We start from the raw sequence: 20,736 nt of genomic DNA, 5'->3' as shown, positions 1-20,736 counted from the left end.
AAGAAAACATTATAAAATCTGTAATAGTCACACAAATCTAAAATAAGGTATCATATCCATTAAATACAATAAAAAAAAGCATTCAAGAAACAAGAAAGAGCTCTTAGAAATGAAAATATATCATAGAAAGAACTTAATATAAAGGCTGGAAGATAATGTTGATCCTAACCCAAAAAGTATTTGAAAGAGAAAGAGGTAAAAACCAGGAGTAAAAAAAAAAGAAAGAAAGAAAAGACAAATAGAAGAAAAATCAAAGAAATAATCCAAGATATTTCCTAAAACTGAATCATTTTTCAGTTTAGAAAGGACCCATCTAGCACCAGCAGAATGAGTAAAGGAAGATTTATCTCAAAGTATGTGATTTTAAAATTATGGAATATAAAGGTAAGGAAAAGGTCCTTTAAAATTAAAAAAAAAAAAAAGTAGAAGCAAAGAGTCAAAATCAGAATAATATCAGTCTTCTAGCCAGCAGCACTGAAAATTAAAAGACAATAGAGTAATGCCTTCAAAATTCTGGAGGGGAAAATTATTTTTAGCCTTGTTCTCTGCGCCTAGCTGAACTCTCAGGTATAGAGTGGACAATATTAATGGTAGAATAAAAGCATTTCCAGACATTCAAAGTCTTTATATTTTTACCTCCTGTGCACCCTCTCTCAGGAAGTTATTGAAGTAGATGCACCATGGAAAAGAGGGAATAAATGAAGACCAGGATGTAGGGGATCTAACAGGAGAGAAGAAAGTTCTAGAACTGCAGCTGTGCAGCAGCATTCCATTCAGACTCTCTGAGAATAGAGGACTCCAGGAGGGGGATGTCTTAAACAAACAAACAAACAAACAAACTTTAAAATTCCCTGACATGTTTGAATGTATTGAAAGGATATTCATGGTTGTGTTTGGGGATGAACTTGTAATAGGTACCTGGTAACAAGCAGAGGGTAAAAATGACAGTTATTAACTCTAATAAATATAAAATGTTTCCTAGGAAAGGAAATGTAATAGTATACTACATGGCTTAGCTGTCAATCATACTTACATAATCATGATAAATACTGAATATAGCTTTATTCAAAGACTATGAAATAACCACATTGGAAGGACAAGAAAAGGGGCACATGGCAGGGGTGTGTGACAAATCAATATTAAATCCCCATCTTCAGTAATAGGTGGTCAGTAAATAATATTTAAAGCTGAAAACGAAAACCTAAAAATAGTGGTGTAACCTTGTTATTTAAAGAAGAGGTAAATACAAGAAGAAAGCTAAGAGTTTAAAATGATTGCCTTTGGAGAGAGGGAATCAGGAATGGTGGCGTAGGCCTGCTATAGTTTTTAAACGTTTTTTGTATGTTTTTGGGTTAAAAATAAAACTGAAATTTTAAAATATTAAATGACACAGTTATGTAAAGCACTTGGCACCATGTCTTTTACAGGTAAGTGTTGCAGAAATGTAAACAATTATTGTTACCCTACTCTAAGAAAAAAAAAAAAGATTTATTTATTTGAGAGAGAGTGCGAGCCGAGGAGCAGAGGGAGAGAGAATCTCAAGCAGACTCCCTGCTGATTGAGCAGCCTAATCGATGCGAGGCTCGGCGCCAGGACCCTAAGATCATGACCTGAGCTGAAACCAAGAGTCCGACACTTAACAGACTACGCCCCCCGGGCGCCCCTACCCTACTCCTTGTTAAAAGCATTATAAATCTTTGCTAAGTGGGTGATACAGACCTCCCGTTCATTCATTTCCTTTTTTCCAATCCCCACCATACGTACACCATGTTGGCCATGAGAAATGAATTAGAGCATATACTTCAGTATCTTTTTATTTGGTTTGTATGTCTCCCTGACTTACTCATCCATTATTTTATTGACGCGAATGACAAGAAGGAGCTGTTGCCTTTCTGAATCCTGTTCTTGATACTTTTCTTTAGATTTTCATGAAGAAAATTCTGAATTTCTTTTCTTTTGCTTAACCACTTACATTTCTGCAGTTAAATAAATGGACATTGTTCAAGCTTACTCTAGGTTCCTAACCAGTCTTATCCTGCATCTTAACACATTTTCTCCCTGTGATCAGGGCCGCAAGCTTCTTATCATTGGGACCACTAGCCGCAAAGATGTCCTTCAGGAGATGGAGATGCTGAACGCTTTCAGCACCACCGTCCACGTGCCCAACATTGCTACCGGAGAGCAGCTGTTGGAGGCTCTGGAGGTGAAAATGAGTCAATGGATTGCGAAGTGTCTATTAGAAAGGAGTCGGGGCTGGGAATAATGCTAAAGGGGGCGCAGCGGGCATTGCACCTGGTGCCTAGTCTCTGTGCTAACCTGGAATAGGGCACCTGGGATATACCTTCAGTCGTTTCAGGGATTCGAGGAAGAGATGAATGTCAGTGAAAGTGAATGAATTTCCCATTCCTTGGTATAGGCAGCCTGCCAGGAATGAATTACTCTGTGCCCACCAAGAGTGATACATACAAATTACATGGGCCAGAAACTTGGAATGGGGGAAGGAGAGGGTAGAGTGGTAGAGTAATCAATATGTAGAAAATTCGGTCACTCGTAATAGCTTTCCGCTCATTTACTTGCATTTAACAAATTGGAACGGTGATTAAAACCTTAGAGACTGCGAAAATGCTATGGAAGTAAAAGAAACTGCTTTATTAACAATTTCATAATATGGAAATGTTTTCTTAAATATTTTGAGGATGACAAAGTTAAATTTTTAAAAACTATAACCTTCATTAAACTTTTGATTAATATCAATGTACACGAATCTTCAGATCTTGGTGAGATCTGAAAAAAATGTTATGTAATGATTTGTTTGACAGTGGTAAAAGCTTCTTAAAATCCTCAAGACCCCATGCAGTTGGGGCATACTCCCAACAAAATAGAAATTATCTATATGATAAATGTCTCCAGATTAATTATGTGAGCAGCTCTTGTGCCGAGGTTGGGTAAGAATTAAATTTAGTCTCTGCTTTGACACGTGCTAAAATTTTTAACTGGTATTTATTGTGGGTTGAAGCTTTCTTTTCCCCCCAACCCCCAGCAAACATATCTCTAAATTATAATGGAGATCTCTAGGAAAATAGGATTTAGGATACCAGTTTTCACTTTCATTAATTGTACCTAGTGGGTTTAAGAAGGTCAGGTTGGATTTTAAAATAGGAGAAAATCCTGTCAACTTGAACCAGTCAGATAGTTCTTACTACTGTTCTTTTAAGGATAAATGTGACCATTAACTAATGTTGTTGATGCACTTACTATAAAAGTGCTTTTGTCATTTTTATTGTTTTTGTAGCTTTTGGGCAACTTCAAAGATAAGGAACGTACCACAATTTCACAGCAAGTCAAAGGGAAGAAGGTCTGGATAGGCATCAAGAAGTTACTAATGTTGATCGAGATGTCGCTCCAGGTAAGATATTGCATTCTCCATAGGATTCAGACACAGGAGCTTCATGACATACCAAGGTTTTATATTTCCTTTGCTAAGGTTTTGTTTTGTTTTAAAGACTTTAAGTAATCTCTACACCCATCATGGGGCTCGAACCCACAACCCTGAGATCAAGAGTCGCCTGCTCCACTGACTGAGCCAGCCAGGCGCCCCTCGTTTGCTAAGGTTTTAATTAGTTTGTTATAATTCTCTTATTTCTGAACTCAAGTTGCTATTAGTAGCCTGCTTCTGAGACCGAACAATAACTTATGAGTACTTTTCTTTCTCACTTCTTAAAATTCAGAAATAGAAAAAAAGATTATAAAGTTACTTTCAATTTTAATTTAGGGAGTGATTAGATCTTAGAACTAGAAAGGACTTCAAAGAGGCAATTGCTCTCCTGTCGTCACCCCCTGCCCCCATTTTAGAGATGAGGATACTGAGTGTCCCACAGGTGGTCAGTGGGTTATCCAGGATCACATAGCCAATTATTGATGGAAGGAAGATGGTGTTGTTTATCAGAGGTCCGGAAGCTACCGTGCATTACACCAAAAGGGGCCTGGGAGACTGTTTTAAGGGACAAGTTAATTGAATTGTACAGAGTAGACTTAGGCTCTCTATATTTTCCCCTGGCTGGGCTCCTAGAAATTTCATGCAAACTACTGTAGGGTTAAAGCATCCAGGATCACATAGAAAACTGAGCCCTAGGCTAGTGCCTGGGCAAAGACAGATGAAATTTCTTTGGGACTTTCTCATGTCTACTGGCAACTTACCTTTCCTCCTTTGGGAACTCTACCCCTCCACATGTCCATCCTATGTCTTCCTATCCTTATCTGACACACTGGTTAGATAATAAATGTATTCCTGCCAAGTTCTGTGAGTTCAGGGACCTTGGCTGTCACTCACTATTGGAATCCACAGTCCCTGGAACAGAGCCGGACACACAGTAGGGCGCTCAGTGAACTGTAGTCATGTGGGTCCATCCCAGGTCATTGGTGGACAGACTGGCCGGGCTGTTGGCATTATGTGTCACTGCTCAGTCCTGCCATCCCCGCCCCGTGAGCAGTGGGTGGTAGAAGTGAAGTTTCACGGTTACACCTGAAATAGGCTCTTGGACCAATAACAAATGGAGAACACGAAGTGAATGCTTTTCGATTTGCTGGAACATTTATTTTAAAACAAAATTGTGGCTTTCAGAAACCTAAAGTTGAATGTATTGAACATTCAGCCGGACTGAAATTTATTTTCCACGATGAATGTAAATTGAAGTTACAGACTGATCACTTTGCTCGGGATTATCCTTGTAAAGGGGCGTATACAGAGGTATTAGCTCTTCCCTTGGGAAAAGATAAATCTGTCAAGATAGTCAGCTCTACTCTTCATTTTTTTGGTTTCAGCATAATTTTTTTTTCAATAATTGCATAGAAGAAACTATGTGGGCTTTTCACTCCAGTCCCTACCCCTTCTTCCTTTGATGCCTGCAGGTCACTGATCGACTTAATGCCTCTCATGTATGTGGGGCAGAAAGTGAGAGCGGGGCACTCAGGCCTAATCTTCAGCGACTGACACTTCATAGGCCTCTGAGTTTGAACCCCTTCTTGTCAAATGGATTTCGTGCAGCTGAGTGAATTCTCTTTAGATCTGCCTGAGAGAGACTGAGCCTAAGTGGAGAGGCATGTAGTTGAGCAGAATATAAGTCATGTTACCTCTCTGTTCACTATACACGATTCTGTTAAAACTTGCACAGTGCTGAGGATCTGCTCTGACTGGATGTCACCTGAGGGAATAAAGTCATTTATCTAGATTACTTTTTTCCTCCCTTTCTCTTGACTTTTAATTCCATAGCTACAGGCAAGTCAGTAAGTCGTTGCTCACACATATTAAATATATTTAATGGGCAAAGACCTGCAAGTACTGACTACAGCTGAGCTCCAGCCAGTTCCATTTTTTTAAAAGAACTTGACAATTGATTCATATGTAATTCTATTCCCAAAGAGGGAAAATGTTTCTTTTGTTAGCTATTCACACTTTTTCTTAGTCCTTTGTAGTCTGACCTCTTAACTTTGATACATTTGAAACTTCTGTTCAATGTTTTTTTTGGGATAGAAGAGAAGAAATCTTAAAAAAAAAATTAAAAAAAAATGTGGTGGTAGGGGGAATCCAAGTGCACATTTACCCACAGCTGCACTGACATTTGAAAGCTCTCCCTGGAGGGCAGGGAGTTCCCTCTTGGGAAACAGACTCCTGCCCTGGAACATTTTTTAAAAAGTTAGGTATGTTTCTTACAATAAAAATTCATCTTAAGGAATTAAAGATGTTTTTAATGATCATTTTTTAGATAACTTAACATCTCTGGTGGACCAATGAGAACAAAATATAATTAAATAAATTAGTATAAACATGAATATAAAGGAAAATGAATAGAGAAAATTAGTAATATCCTAAACTTGGCCTCTGAACCAAAATTCCCCTATCTTCTCCTAGACTTAGGAATGCTTTTTTTTTTTTTTTGAAGATTTTATTTTTAAGTAATCTCTACACCCAGCATGGGGCTCAAACCCACAACCCCAAGATCAAGAATCACATGCTCCACTGAGCCAGTCAGGCTCCCCTATCCTGATGCTTTTCTGTCACAGGAGATCCAGATTATCCAGGGGCCATGTTAGGGGAGTCAGCCCCACTCTTCATTTTTTTACTTTCATCACCATTTTTTTCATTAATTGCAAAGAAGAAACTGCATGGAAGACCAAGGCTAAGAAAAGCGAATGAATATGTTGATCATGAAGAGTTAATAAGCTACTTTTTAGTCATTTAATCAACCTCAACTGGTTTAAGTTTGGTCTCACTTTTATATGTTGGATGACTCCTATGACTTGGATGCCCTTCGAACCCCCGTGAATAGCCATCGTCTGGTCTCACACGTGTCCTCTCAGACGTGCTGCCTCCTCACACAGCGCTAGCTGAGGGGGCACTCGGCTGAGGTGCCTGGGAATGACCAGCTGGGTCACTTGGAACCTCGTGCACAGTGATTCTCTGTGCTAGGAAGTCCTGTTCACTCCTCTTGAATGATGTAATCTGCTTCGCTGTGTATCAGAATACTGGTCAGGGAGCCGGTAACATATTTTTGTGACTCAGCAGAGCACTGGTGGAAGTATGAAACCGAGCATTTCCTTGGCATTAAGTGCATAGTTATTAGAAGGTACCATTAACCTGTGTTCTTTATTTCTTCTGATGTATTTAGATGGATCCTGAATACCGTGTGAGAAAATTCTTGGCCCTCTTAGGAGAAGAAGGAGCGTAAGTACACACAACACTTAAGACCACCAGCCAGACTTACCACACTGTTAAATCCCAGTACCTGTTCTAAGCGTTGCTGTACAGTGCATATACATTTGAATTTTCAACTTTTCTTGGACAACTTTGTTTCCATTTATTAGCATTCTTCACTGTGTTGTAGGTCTGAGAGACCAAGCAAGGAAATTGGTTGTACTGTTGGTTTGCTCTCCTTGTCCTGCTTCGCAAAACTTCCTTGTCGCAATGCAGGAAAAAACTCGATGGTACATATTTATTGGAAGCTGCTTTTAAATGCATGGGGCTATGACCATTTTCTTTTTTGAAATGCTTATCTAATAGCAGATGCATAGCAAAAAATGTAGAAAAACCATCAAGCTTTTAGTGATTTTGTGGTAAATGGTTTTTTGCAGACCCTCATCTGCTTTTTTTTGTTTTGGGTGTTTCTTTTTCAGTAGCCCCCTGGACTTTGAAAATGGACTCTTTGCACACACATAGTGACCAAGGGAAGTGACCAAGGTGAAGACGGCCTGGGATCTTCACTCAACTTACTCAAGATCCTAGACAAAGTGAAATGATCCCTACCTTCAATGTGTGCTCACTCTGCATGATTAGTGCAATAAAACTCCCTTCCTTGTGCTTACTCAGATATTCTGTTTTGTGGAAGGTACAAATTTGCTCTAGAATGCTATGCTTACCTCTCTGTGCAAGCTAGGATGATTTCTTCTTCCTCAGTCTTGAAGTGTGGGACATACACTGCCCTTGTGAACACTACACATTTTAAGCTCCCTACCACCATCACCACCCAAAAACTCTCAGTAAATGTAATGATGTTGCAAGACAACACTTGGCCTGTTAGAAGGAAGACTTCCTAGATGTAAACCAGGAGCAGTGACTTAGAGGTATGGGTTCAGAGGGATTATATCTTGCAGCTCCCCTCTGCTAACACTAAAGGTACTTGGGTATTTGGTTAAAGGTTCTCCCAGAAAACTGGTGGTTATCTTTGCCTGAAGAAACAGGACTTTGAATTTCTAAGATGCTGTTCTCATTTTCAGAGATGTTTCCAAGTTGCAGTCAGGACATCTTTCTTAATAGAAAGTCCGAGTATTACTGTGTTGGCCGTGGCGTCCCCTCAGTGTTACCCATTTGCTCCGTGGCAAGAGACGTGCTGGCCATTACCACGTGGTAGCTGTTGTTAACGACTTAGGAAAGACCTGTATGGAAAAAGCCTACACCCCTAAACAGAAAGGAGTCATTAAAATGAAGTCATTTATAAATCTCTCTGCACTAATTAATGTCCAACTCTAAATGGGACAGTTCTTTATATTAAAGGCTTCTTATTAGTATCACCATTTGTCGTTTTCCTCATCTTAATGACTTAGAATTTATTCTTCCTTTATTTTAAACCCTCTGTGCTATCTAGCATTAAATAAAACACTATTCTCCAGAAGAAACCGTTTTCTAGCCCTCATCCCGAGTCTTTCAACATCCATTCCAGTATGTTTAACACACTTCCTTTCCCCTCCACATGCTCTTTCCAAAGGGAAGGAGAACCGGTGGTTAGTCTTATAACTGAGTCAGAAGGAATGAATCAGGTCATCATATCTGTGATGAGACTTACGGAGCAAGTCAACTATCTCCACCCCCCCTACCTCCCCCCCCCCTCCCCCACCACCACCCCGCAGCTTCAAATGCAGGGATGAGCGGTCAGCAGCCACCCGAAGGTGCTTCACGCCGCCCATGAGGCTTGTGGCCACAGTGGCACTTGGGTGTAGCTGTCATTTGTCCCCGTGGTAGAAGGCGAATTATCTCCAGATCCTGCCATCTGTATATTTTTGGTTGACTTCTGTGTCATATCTACTTCATTTTGGGTTTTCATCCCTAGCTTATTTTGTGGCTTTTTAAAGTGGATTTTGTACTGTGTAATTCTGTGATCCCTGATGGCCAGTACCCCGGGTCCCCTATCTCTTGTGCAACTTGCCTCTTTTCTCCTCCCAGGAAAGCAACACACACTGTATTAACTTATGGCTCTCGTTAAATGAGGTTCATGTCTTTTGTGTTTTGTCCAAAACTGTATTGAAAAATATATATTGTTTCTTGCAAATGAAGGAATGCAATAAAGAGTATCTATACTCGAAAACATTCTGTGGACCATGTTTTGTACAAAACGACACACATAACTGATAGGAATGTGTTAAGAGGAGGGGGCTCAGAAAAGCCCCTCCTTGTTTTGTTATAACTAGCCTAAGGAGATGGAGGATTTTTATTTAAAAGTCTCTGGTTTTCATTATTTAGGAAGTATAGTCACTTGAAAAGAGAAATACATCAATAGCATATTTTCAAGAGTTAATGCATAACAAGAACCTTCATACTTATTTTACTTATTTCCACCTTATTAAAAAACTGAAGCAGACCAAAGCCATAAATGGGTTAGTAATAATCCAGAAAGGAAAACTGTTTCTCAATTAGAATTACTCCTTTGAAATGTACAAACCAAGGGATTCAGACACTCTCAGTGGGATTTCTTCACATGTTTCATTTTGGAATCCTTTTTTGCATTTTTCTGAGCTGTTGGATCTCTTAGCCTAAAAGCCTGATGCTTAGAGTGGGGTGAGGTTAGGAGGAAAGGCAGCTCAGAGAATCAGCAAGGCTCAGTGCAAAGAGGTCAGCTCCCTGGGAGTTGTCCACACCTCCTAGGAGGACCCCGAGGCCACCCGGGTCCCTGCACAACCTTGGGAAGGTAGGGTCTTGAAGCTATCCCAGTGCTCTTCAAAGCTGCCCTGGGCAGAGAGTGAGCGAGTGTATGACGACGTCATAAGCCTAGTGACAAAGCAAAGGAGGCCAGCCAGTTGCTACTTTAGATTTCTTCATATACGGATGCACCGTGAACAGGCTAGTTTTTGTCAGCAGATAGAATTAAAACCTCAGAAAAGGAGGTTATCTCATCCTACATGTATTTGTACATCTTCACTGAAATACCTTCAAAACTATGTAACAGAGGGGACGCCTGGGTGGCTCTGTCGGTTGAGCATCTGCCTTCAGCTCAGGTCATGATCTCAGGGTCCTGGGATTGAGCCCCACTTCGGGCTCCCTACTCAGTGGGGAGCCTGCTTCTCCCCCTCCCTCTGCCCCTCCCCCTGCTCATTCTCTCTCTCCCTCAAATAAAATCTTATATATATTTATATATATATATTTATATATAACAGAAAAACTATAATGGTGGCTAAAATCTGAAACATGGTTTGCTTTAAGGCTGTCTTTTCATGTCCTAAAAATTACAGTGAACCGCCTCTGCTTTAAGTTTCAGCAGCAAGTCATAGAGTAGATTCAAGTGTGTAATAATCAAATCCTGGTAAACAGACTTGTTGAAGCACTGAGTCAGCAATAAACAACCAACCCTGCCCAAGCACAGAAGGCAAAAGCAAGATTTCCTGTTCCTTGCCTGGCCACTTGATTCATAAGCCTCTTCAAAGAAGACACCGGGGAAGGTGTGGATGAAAGTTCAAAAAAGCATGTAAATTTCAGAAGTTATTGCAAAATGATCTAAAGTTTCTCCTCCACTGGCAAGCAGAGCTGAGACCGGGCCCTGGAGCAGAGCCCACAGAGGGCGTGGGCTGTGCGGACACCCAGGCATGACAATGCTCTACCGAGTATCTGTGATGGGCAAGAATCTCAAGCCGTGTAGACAGCATTTGCAAGGAGGACTTGAGTTTGAACTTTCCCCCGCATACGGTCTCTCCACACAACTGACTTTGTCACACTCCCTTGGGAGTATCAGATTATTGGTAAGGTAATTCTTTGCCTCCTCAAGAGTTCTCTGTCAAGCTAAGAGAAATGACAGCATAGCCACCATCATTTTGCCGCATTAACTTCCCTTGTGTGTGTCGATCAGCCACAGCTTACATGTCCGTCCATATACCCAGGGCTGGCATGGATGTACCACTGGATCACTGGATCCCATCACTGGATCCACCTAGGATCACCTCCCCATCATCCCTCCCCCTGCTTTTCTCTGCCTTTCCTTTGCCTTTATTTGTCCCCCCCCACCCCCAGCCTTTCTCCCCTGCTTTTTTCATAAATGACCACTTTGAAAGAGATCTTCCCACTATATTGTCTCTTTTCTTTCTTTTGGATCTTTTTTTTTTTTAAACTTCCTCTTGTTTTTAGATGTTTATTAGTATTTATACTTACGGAGAAATTGAATGTTCAGGCACTGCAATAAACTGTGTTCTCTTTAATCATAGAATATGATTAATCATAGAAAGGATTACAAATGGCCTTGGTAAGTATGAATAGGGACCATTTAAATGTTTGGCAATCTTATAGGTTAAAAAAAAAAAAGGTATCCAGGATGCTGGGGGAGATGAGTATTAGTTTTATGTCAGAGTGAAGTACAAGATGAGCAGGGCTGTGAGAAACAGAGATTTCTTTCTGCGCTCTACGTCCAATTCCTTGCGCGGCCAGTACAACCATTTTTGTGGCTTACGCTTTTCAGGGACTAAGTAATGACACATCACGGGCACAATAAAGTTCATGAACTTCTAGTGGCCATTCCTAATCTCAGGTTAGAGGTCTGAATAGAGCGCAAGGGCAGCCCATCGCTGGTGCACAAGGCAGACCACTTTATTTTTATGTTGTTTTCGTCTCTGCAGGGAGATGAATAAGATTTGCTTCTAATAAAGGTAAATCGGGAGAAAGAGAAAGAAAAAGAAAGCATTTTAGCTGTGCTACACAAACTGAAGGTGACATTTTATGGGCAGGTCTGAAGACCAAAGGATTGTCTAATGTCATAAAACCAAATTATTGTCCCTCATCGTCGAGCGCATCGCTTTTGAGCTTCAGGTGAGTCCTTTTGAAGCAGCAGTCCAAGGAGAAAATGCCCTTCCCAGAGCGTGCCCACTGCTGGGTCCTCTCTGCCCAACCCCCAACTTCGGATGATACCTGTTCCAGGCCACCCAGAGGCCAGGCCAAACCATTTCTTCTTCCCGACCAACCTACCCCTTCTATAGCTGTGCTAGCAGGAGGGGAAGCCATTTCCAGTCAGGTTTCATTTTCAATAGAGCAAATCCTATTTTCCCAATAAATGGAGTTGCAAACATGGGTGAGGAAAGGATTAACCAACCCCGTGGGCTGCTGGCCTTGAGCCACATCTTTTGAGTGTCTGTGATACTCATTTGTGCAGTGAAGTGCTAGAGTCTAGGAAAGGAATTACAGCCCAAACCGCTTACTTCCAAACCTAGGAATTACTGGTCAGATGTGGACTTAGAACAAGGTAAGCCTGTAAGAAAGTCCTACAGTAGATGAGACCCGATGTCCCTGATGTCTGAGATGATCCTGCTTAGAGAACAGAGGGAATGGCTTTACTTTGGGCCACTCAATTAAGGGTGCAAGTTCAGGCCACCACCTTCAGAAATTGGATATTCTTGACCTCCTGAGCATTAATCTGGAAACTCCACACATGGTACAATGTATCCATTTTAAGTTTGTTTACCTTCTCTTTAATGACTTAACAGAAAAAAACTGCATGATGAAATATATTTTCTCCAAATATATATATATTTATATAATATATAATCTTAGTTAACTCAAAGGTATATACATTGTATAATAAATAATATTTATAAAAAGAGACTTTTTGAATATAAAATCAAAAAGATCAACAACTTCTACAACTTTTTACAAAACTTTGGATACAGCAGATCGGTAGGAAATTTCTGTTGGATACTATTACCTGACTACGGCGAGAATAATTACAATGCGCTCAGTGTACTATTATTAAATAATTACTTGTCGGCTACTTGAATACGCCCCAGAAACATGACTTTATCACTTTTAATATAGAATACATAGATATGAAAAGACTGTTCTGAAAATTTGTATCCATTCTGCTGAAATAATTCTCACATAAAGCAAGCATTATCCGGTTGACATGATTGAAAACTTTTCAGTCTAAGGTGAGATGGGGAGGGGCATTTCGGACTCTCTGGAGAGGGGGGTGGGATGTGTATCTTTAGCCGGGCTCGTTGCCAGCAGAATCAAGAGTGCGGGCATGGCTTCTAGATGGTCTTGGCAAGCCTGCCTGAGGAAGCAGGAAGATCACTTGCCCCGGTAGCTGAGGTCAGTGTGAGGCAGACCAAAGAGAGAAGGGAGTAAAGGAAGAAACAACCTTGTTCTCATCTCTACCCCAGCTGCCTCTCTTCTTGCTGATTCTCCCTAGGACAGAGCTGTGGCCTTGGCTCGTGCCATCCGATCCGCTGGCCTCCGTTCAGGACCCTCGAGAGGACCCGCATGGAGCAAGGGGAGCTCAGCTGGGAGAGGCTGCTTGCCCCCCTTCGAACACCTCCTCCTGATCCTTGGGAACTGCGTGGACTGGCGTGCTCTCTGCACACAGGTGAGGCCAGCAGGTGTGTGTTTCTCTTTTACCCGCATAGGCCAAAGCAGGGAAAGGAGGCCAGAAGATGTGTCTTTATTGGAGCGGAAACGAAGGAACCGTTTCTATCCTCCCTAGCTACAAGTCACCAAGTTGGAACTTCAGGAATCGACCGCTACTCTCTCTCTGACCCTTTGTCTGATTTCTACTGAGGTAACCTGAACTCCAAACTGCTCTACCTGGAGTTGTTTTCGTGGGGAATCGGCAGGTGAGCAGGGCTGGGAGGGACTGAATGGCCCCTTCTAAAGATACCACTTCTCTCTTTAGGAAACCATTGGAGCTGCAGAAGGCTCACCACCCCTAAACATAACCTATTTACATCGTTTCGTCCTCTTAAAAAAAAAAGAAAAAACAAAAAAAAAGCCAAGACACCCCGCGCTGCGTTCCTGGTAGACACCGCAGAAGGACAACAGAGACTGGGAGCTCTGACTGCAATTCCTAAGAGCCTCTGGTGCAGAACAGGCTGACAGAGGAAACGAGATGAGAAGAACACACAGCCGCTCTTCAAACAGCTTCCCAGGCCGCCCAGCGCTCCTGGTTCTTCAAAACTCCCAATCCGACTCCCACAATTGCCTTGGGCCTCCCTCCCACTTGATCCTAGCTACACCTATGGCTTTTGTCCGAATGTGGAAGTCTATCAGATTTGAGCAGGAGGAGACCAAGAAAAGGAGACTGCAGGGGTCTGTCCTACTTCCTAACTCCCACCTCACAGGCATCTTGGCATGTCACCAGAAGAAGCGTCTGGAAACAATCCTGCCCGTGCTGAGTTCTTCACCACCAGGCAGAGAGCTCATGGCAGCCCAGCCTGTTCTGTCGGAGTAGAATTTTTTTTTCCATTTTTATTTTCTTTAACATGTGCAAAGATAAGCCTGGGGTCTGTTCCTATCAGACCCTAGAGAACTAAAAAGAAAGCCCCTTCTTTAAAAACCACACACCATCCAGAGCAGGGTGAGAAACTTAAGAGAGAGGGCGAGGGAGGCCTCCCCGGCAGCGGGCGGCACAGGTCCAGGTCATTTACCGCACGGGCGTCTGGCAACAGTCCGGGTTCCTTGCTGCCTGGTGCTGAGCGCTGAGCCCGGCTCCAGGTCCTGCTTCCCATGGGACTTCGGTGAATCTGCCCAGCCACACACTTCACCCGTTCCCAGTGCCCTTTGGAAAACAAAGAGGAAGAATCGGACACTTAATTCCCTTCTCGGAGGAACCGCCCGTTGGGGTGCCGCGTTCAGAGGCTGTGGACAGGAGAGCTCGACATTTCTCGTGTCCTTGGGGGCAATGGGGAACCCAAGTGGCTTTCCCGTACCCCCCTTCTCTGCTTTGGGATCTGCCGCTGAGGAAGGGCGCGTGATTTAAATAGGAACAGGAGGGCTTTAGCAACCACAGACTGGGATCCACACCCTACCTGCCCCACCTCCTAGCTGGGAGCTTGGGCAGCAGGAAGGCTAGTGGTGGGCAGCTGCCGCCAGGCAGGAGTCCCCCTCGTAGAGAGACTGAAGGACCCTCCGGTCCAGGGTCCCGTTCCCCACGAGACTAGATGTGGGCACTGTGCTTTTCTATCGTACCAGCTGTTTGGTAATGAGCTGTCCACACAGGAGCACGGCTGTTTAATGAACTATGAATAATTCCTTCTCAGGGGAGAACCAATATGTACCTCTTACTCATTTGTGTATTGACATCTCACCGAGGATTTGAGGCCCGAAGTGCTTTCAAGGGCATTCCCAATCAACCTTCCAGTCCCCAGGGGGCGGACAGGGCCAGTGGAAGACTATTTTACAGGGGCAGAAACCGAGCCTCAGCAAGATTAAAGGGACATGTCCAGGGTTTTGTGCAAGTTAGTGACAGATCCAGCACTTGGGGCCAGCCAGGCCCCCTGACTCTTGTCCAGAGAGAGCCCTTTCCAGCTTACTGTGCTCGCAACATCTGAATAACAAGGAATGCACCTGGTACTTGTAGGGTAGGCAATCGGTCGTCAGCATGAGACACTGGACAGAAGCTACGGGCAATGGAAAAGATGTTTTCCCCACCAGGGAAGGACCAGGAATCAAGCCATTTAGACTGGGGCTCCCCACCCAGTGTGTGGAGGGCATATGTCCCTGCCATCCTGTCTCGAAGGTTCCTATCTTGCTTGCAGTGTCAGTGTGGATGAAAGGAGGGGGAGCTAACCAGCCAGGTCTCGCCCATCTTGGGCCTGTGGCTCGAGACCACGCAGCGCGCCTGGGACCGTCGCTCTGGGAGGTCAGCTCTGCTCAGCCTGGGAATCTCTGCTGCTTCCTTGGACCACGAGCCAGGCCCAGCACTGGGGCCCTTGGTGTCTACAGCCTCTGGTCCACACAACAACCCCCCCACCCAGTTCACAAATGAGGGAACCGCGGCGCAGAGAGGCTCCACAGCTTGCCCCAAATCACTCAGCAAGTTGAGAATCTGTCCAAAGGTACCACATTGGGAGCGAGTCCTCCCCTTGTCCCAGAGCAAGGGCTCCAGAGCGACCAGAGGGAAGGGCCTCGGGGGCACCGGTCTACCTGGACAGGGCATTTCGAATCCATGCCTGTGTAGCACTTTCTGTAAGATTGGAGAAAACACCATTCTACTTCAGAAATGGGAGCAAAGAGTGCTGAAGATGTATTAATGCCTCTCAGGATCAGTACTAATTACAGGGGTGGCAGGCAGAGGATTTTTCTGGACACCGAGGGTCAAACCAGCACCTCCTTCCCTGCTTGGCTGATGGCTTATCTTGGCGGCCCACCTGGGGAGGGGAGGTGCTGGGACGCAGCTGCTGGGGTCCGACTCGGTGACACCCCAGAGCCCCCTGGAGCCACGGCCGCTGGAGCCTCGGCAGGACCCGTCTGGAAGCTTTCTGGAGGCAGAAAGTGTCCTGGGCTCAGTGTCCCTACCCTAGCAATGGGTCTGCTGTTAGTGTTCTGAAGTTCTGATTTCCCCTCGGCTCCCCCTCAGAATGGCCAGAGCTGTGTCCTGCTCGGGGCACCACGTTGCCTGGGCCACAGTGGGCATGCTACAATGAGCCTGTGAGCTCTTTCGTGTTCGCGGACTTTCCTACCACTGTGAGAAGCAGGAAACGAAACTTGCCCACGCGGATGACACCATCTCACTACGGGATGACACCCTCATGTCACGGCTCTCTGATGGCAGTTATCACTCCCTATTAGTATCAGATTCAGACAAGCATTCGCCGCTGGTAGCTCACTGGGGCTTCTAAAACTCCTGTTAGGCTCCCACCATCACCGTACGGATGAGGAAACGGGCCTCGGGGCTTCCGGGCTGACCTGGTGCGCCGGCCACACTGCGCCCGTTCAGACACCAAGAAAGGCGTGCTGCCTGCTGCCTTCCTGGACCCCGTCCCTGGCAGGTCATAGCTTGAGCTACACCAAGGGGCCTCCCAGATGGACTCACGCAGAGCCCTCCCCATGATGTGGGTTCCTCCATACCTCAGAGAGGCCCCAGGCCCCTCCCCCAGGCCCACACAGTGTAGACACGTGCCACCAGCTCAGAGGTGGCCTCTGTGGAGCTGCGTCACCCAGTGGGGTGCTCTCCCCTGCACTGTCCTGGGGCGATGATTCAGGCAGGTAAGTTCTTCGCAATGAACCAAGCACTGTCCCCACAGCACCTCTGGGGAGGATGATAGATAAGGAGGCAGATCTATAAAAACTCTCTTGTGTGGGTCCCCCCAGCTGGCAGGTGACGGCAGCTGGACCAGGGCTCACGCCTCTATATGCTAGGCTCCTTCTCAGGGCAGAGAAAAGGGAGAGAGGGCATAGTGGCCTCAGACCTTCCAGCCCCAAGACTCTAGGACCACCTTACATCAGTCCTGACCTATGCTGGGGACCGATGGCTCCAAGGGCCAGGCACCGTGTCTCCCACGCAGGCCACCTCTGGGAAGCTTGGGAACATAATCCACCAGCCTTTGATCCCTTGATTACTCACCACCATCACTCTGAACTTGAATCCCTCCTCCTCCCCATCCCCTTCCATAAACTCGGTGAGAGTGGCCCCGCTCCACCCAAGCTTCAGATCTGTCAGGATATGGGCTTATACACCGCTTCCCCCACCCACCTCCTCGAGGTCAGTAGGATTTATGCTTGTGCAAAAACCTGCCCTCAAAGTTCAAGGTGGATGCAAAATGACTCTGCCCCAGGGGTAAAAGAGGATCTTTGGCCTACTATTTCAACTATTTTACCCCCCTTGTTTTACGGTAAGAAAACTGAGGCCCATGGAAGTGAAAGAACAGGAAATTGGGGACTTCATGGAACAGGGCAAAGTTGGGACCAGAAGTCAGGTGTCCTGGCTTCCAGCCCCACAGTGTCCCTCCTCTGGCTCCCAGATGCTCAGCAATGATAGCCAGTGGCCATGCAAACATCTGACCTGGCTCATAATTTACTAACTTGTATACAAATATTAATCAGTTGCTGGCACTCTTGCGTGCACACACTTGGCTGGTATCTGTGCTTTGTGTAGTCCACCCAAAGCTGCCCGGGGACCATTCCCACTGCAGCTGGGGAAATCCTGGCTTCCTATTTTGGGCCGTGTGTCTTGGACAGCTCAGAAAGAGAAGTGGGTTGATCAAGAAGAGGAGCCGGGCAAACCCAGGTCCCTGTCCCAAGGCCCCGCAGCCGCCCCCGGCCCGCCGCCCTACCTGGCTCCCTACTTGCAGGTGTGCACATCGTAGATGCGGATGCACTCCTGGCAGCTCACGTAGCAGCACCAGTGGAAGATGCAGTGGCATTTCTCCTTCCGCTTCTCCGTCCTCGTGTTGTGGCCGCGGCCACAGCACAGCAGGTCGCAGCCATCGATGCCGTGGGAAGTGACATTGCAAGTCCGGTCCCTGGTGCCAAAGGAGCCCGTCTCGGGGTTGGGCTCACAGAAGTTGGGGGAGTTCTCGTAGTAGACCAGGTCCCTCTCGGTGGGCGGCTTGAACAGTGCGTACTTGGCGCGGAGGGTCTCCACCCAGCCGCGGGATTCGCGGTGCTTCTCCACCACCATCTCCGAGGCACTGTCGTACTTGTCCTTGAGGAAGTCGCCGATAGCGCGGAAGTCGGGTTGGGCCCACCAGCAGGTCTTGACCTCACAGCTGCCCGACAGCCCGTGGCACTTGCATTTGAGGTGCATGTGGTCCAGGATGGTCTGGGGAAGAGGAGAAGCAGCTGGCCCCCAACACGACCCCACCTAGGCCCTCCCGCTCTGCCCCCTGCCCACCCCATCCCTGGAGCCTTCTCTACTCCTACTGGGGGTCAGGAAGAGAACGGATTGGGGGCCGAGGTGCGGACCTAAAGACTGATGACCATTGTTTCCCTCCCCTTCACAGCCCAAGCATTGGCAGAAATCACAGCCATTTCTCAAAGCTGTAGGAGATGGGGATGGTGATCCCCGTTTAACAGATGGGGAAACTGAGACCAGGAGCTTAAGTGACTCGCCCTAGATCAAACAACCAGAGGAAGCCGTGGAGGCTGAATTCAGTCAGGCCCACCGGTCTTCACGGCCCTGCCCGGGGCAGCCCAAGTGCACTGGGTGGGCTGGCGGGTACCTGCTCCATGGGGCCCCTCACTCCCGAGCTGACGCATCCCTGGGCGGGCGCAGATGGAGAACAGCCCGGGGAGAATGGGTGAACAGAAGGGGTGATTGTGGGGTGTGGGTGTGGGCCAAGCTCCACCAAGGGGAAAGAGGAGAGCAGGGAGCCCGGGATGCACAAGGGTCACCAGAAGGGCAGGGTGGGGCAGGGGCGAGGCCAGCCAGGAGGGGCAGGGACAGGGTCCCCAAAGGGGTACCGGGCGGGGTCGTGCGAGGGCGGCCGCAGCTCACCGTGCGGCCCGCCTCGTTGTTGTGCTTGTTCATGGCCGAGCGCGCGTCCGGCCTGTTCTCGCGCGCGTCCGCGAACTCCCGGGACACGAGCACCCCGAAGTCGGCGTCCTCGCTGCAGCCGCCCCACTTCCAGCCCTCGCCAGGTGGCCCCTTGTGGTGCGAGTCGCAGCCGCAGATGGTGGAGGTGCCCTCGGCACAGGAGCGCGTGACGGCGAAGGCCACGCCGGCAGAGGCGATGGCGTGCACGAAGGCTGACTCGCGGGTGGCTGCGGGGAGGGCATGGCTCAGGCCGGGTCCTGGGGCACAGCCGCCCTGCCTCGACCTCCCCAGCCGGGAAGAAGGGCTCACCAGCCCCGAGAAAGCGGGAGGAACCAAGGTGCCCTTCCGACCCCTTTTGACTGGCCCAGCCTCTGAGGTATCCCCACTTTACAGATGAGCAAACTGAGGCCCGGGGCAGCTAACTGATTAACCCAGGGCCTCAGCACTTGATTCAGGGCAGAGCTGAGCCTGTTAGAAGCAGGGGCAGAAACTCTAGCTCTGGCAGGTTGCTGAAGAGATGTGGTCGTCCTGCTCTGTCCTGGCCCTGGGCCCCCTACCCTCCATCTGCCCAAAGTCCAGAGACTGCAGCACAGGCGTGAGCCCTCCCACTGCTGAGAGAGCCTGAGGCCTGCGGGAGGGAAGCCTGGGAACCTACTGCCTAAACTACCCAAGTCCACCCCATCCCCCACCTAGATGCACTTGGGCAGACCCCTCCTTTTCTGAGTCTCAGTTACCCTCTTTGTAAAACGGGCATAACTTCCCTCTGCCACCAGAGTTCCTGACCAGGAGGGCAATGGCCCGAATCCCAAACCCTCTCCCTGCCACCACGGGAAGGATCGGAACACAGGGCAGGATCCCTTGAAGGAAAAGGAGAACTTCTCAGGGGTGTCCCCAACCTCATGATCCTGATAACCACGTTTGAGAGCTCAGTATGCACCAGATTCTGCCCTTCATGTTCTTGATCTCATTTAATCCTCTTAAATAGGAGGCAGAAAGTCTTAATTTAGGCCCATTTTACAGACGCAGACATTGAGGATTAGAAGGCCAAGGCCTGGGAGACCTGCAGTCCAACCACCTCTCTCCGGACAGGAGAGGAACCCAGAGCGGCAGGTGACCTGCCCAAGGCCACGCAGGCCGGCCTAGAAGCCGGGGCTCCCATCCCGAGTGCTGAGGGAGATCGCGGCCCGGCACCCAAGCGGGAAGCCTGGGAGCCTCGTGGGCCACCTGCGGAGGAGCTGCCCGTCCCGCTTCCACGGACAGCCCCGCCGGCGCACCGAGCCCGCGGGCGGCCAAGGCCCCGCCCCCCCCGGGCCCCCTCTCCTCGCCCCCGTTCCGGCTCCCGCCCTCCCCTGGGCGCCCGGGGGTGGCGGCGCCGAGGGCCAGCGCCTCGCTTCCGGCCGGGCCCGCGGCCTCTCGCGGCGGCGGCGGCGCCCGGACCCCGGGCCGCGCTCGGTTCCCAGCCCCGGGGACGCGGGGGCGGCGGGGGCGGGGCGGGGATTAGCCTGGGAGCGGCGCTGACAGCCCCGCTGTGCCGGTCCCCGTCCGGCGGGGCCCGCTGGGCCGCTCAATCCGCCTTTGTTCGCGCGGTGTCACACCGCATTACCCGCATAATGCGGCCGCCGGGCCCGGGCCGCCGGGCCGGCCGCCACCGCGTAGCAACGGGCGGCTCCCGCGGCCGGGCCGCGCCCCCGGCCCCGGCGCCGGCCCGCGAAATCCCCATTGAAGCGGCGCCCCCCGCCCCCGC

At 47.8% G+C, this 20,736-nt stretch overlaps 2 protein-coding genes across 2 annotated transcripts in view; one reads left to right on the top strand and one right to left on the bottom strand.

Annotated features, from left to right (window-relative positions):
- The window catches only part of NSF (N-ethylmaleimide sensitive factor, vesicle fusing ATPase), a 142,549-nt gene extending 133,694 nt beyond the window's left edge, over positions 1–8,855 (top strand). The window contains exons 18-21 of the mRNA XM_032429921.1: positions 2,069–2,203; positions 3,293–3,406; positions 6,666–6,721; positions 7,171–8,855. Of these exons, the coding sequence (XP_032285812.1) occupies positions 2,069–2,203; positions 3,293–3,406; positions 6,666–6,721; positions 7,171–7,213 (348 nt within the window). The 3' untranslated portion in view covers positions 7,214–8,855. The remainder of the gene's footprint in view (positions 1–2,068; positions 2,204–3,292; positions 3,407–6,665; positions 6,722–7,170) is intronic.
- Positions 8,856–12,689: 3,834 nt separating this feature from the next.
- WNT3 (Wnt family member 3) overlaps positions 12,690–20,736 on the bottom strand; it is a 48,331-nt gene continuing 40,284 nt past the window's right edge. Inside the window, exons 3-5 of the mRNA XM_032429647.1 lie at positions 18,954–19,219; positions 17,791–18,278; positions 12,690–14,294 (exon numbers count right to left, since the gene is read on the bottom strand). Of these exons, the coding sequence (XP_032285538.1) occupies positions 17,799–18,278; positions 18,954–19,219 (746 nt within the window). The 3' untranslated portion in view covers positions 12,690–14,294; positions 17,791–17,798. The remainder of the gene's footprint in view (positions 14,295–17,790; positions 18,279–18,953; positions 19,220–20,736) is intronic.

The sequence above is a fragment of the Phoca vitulina genome, unplaced genomic scaffold, assembly GCF_004348235.1.
Source record: "Phoca vitulina isolate PV1807 unplaced genomic scaffold, GSC_HSeal_1.0 scaffold41, whole genome shotgun sequence".
Taxonomy (NCBI): domain Eukaryota; kingdom Metazoa; phylum Chordata; class Mammalia; order Carnivora; family Phocidae; genus Phoca; species Phoca vitulina.
Note: the sequence above shows the minus strand (reverse complement) of the source record. Positions and strands in the feature narration are given on the sequence as shown.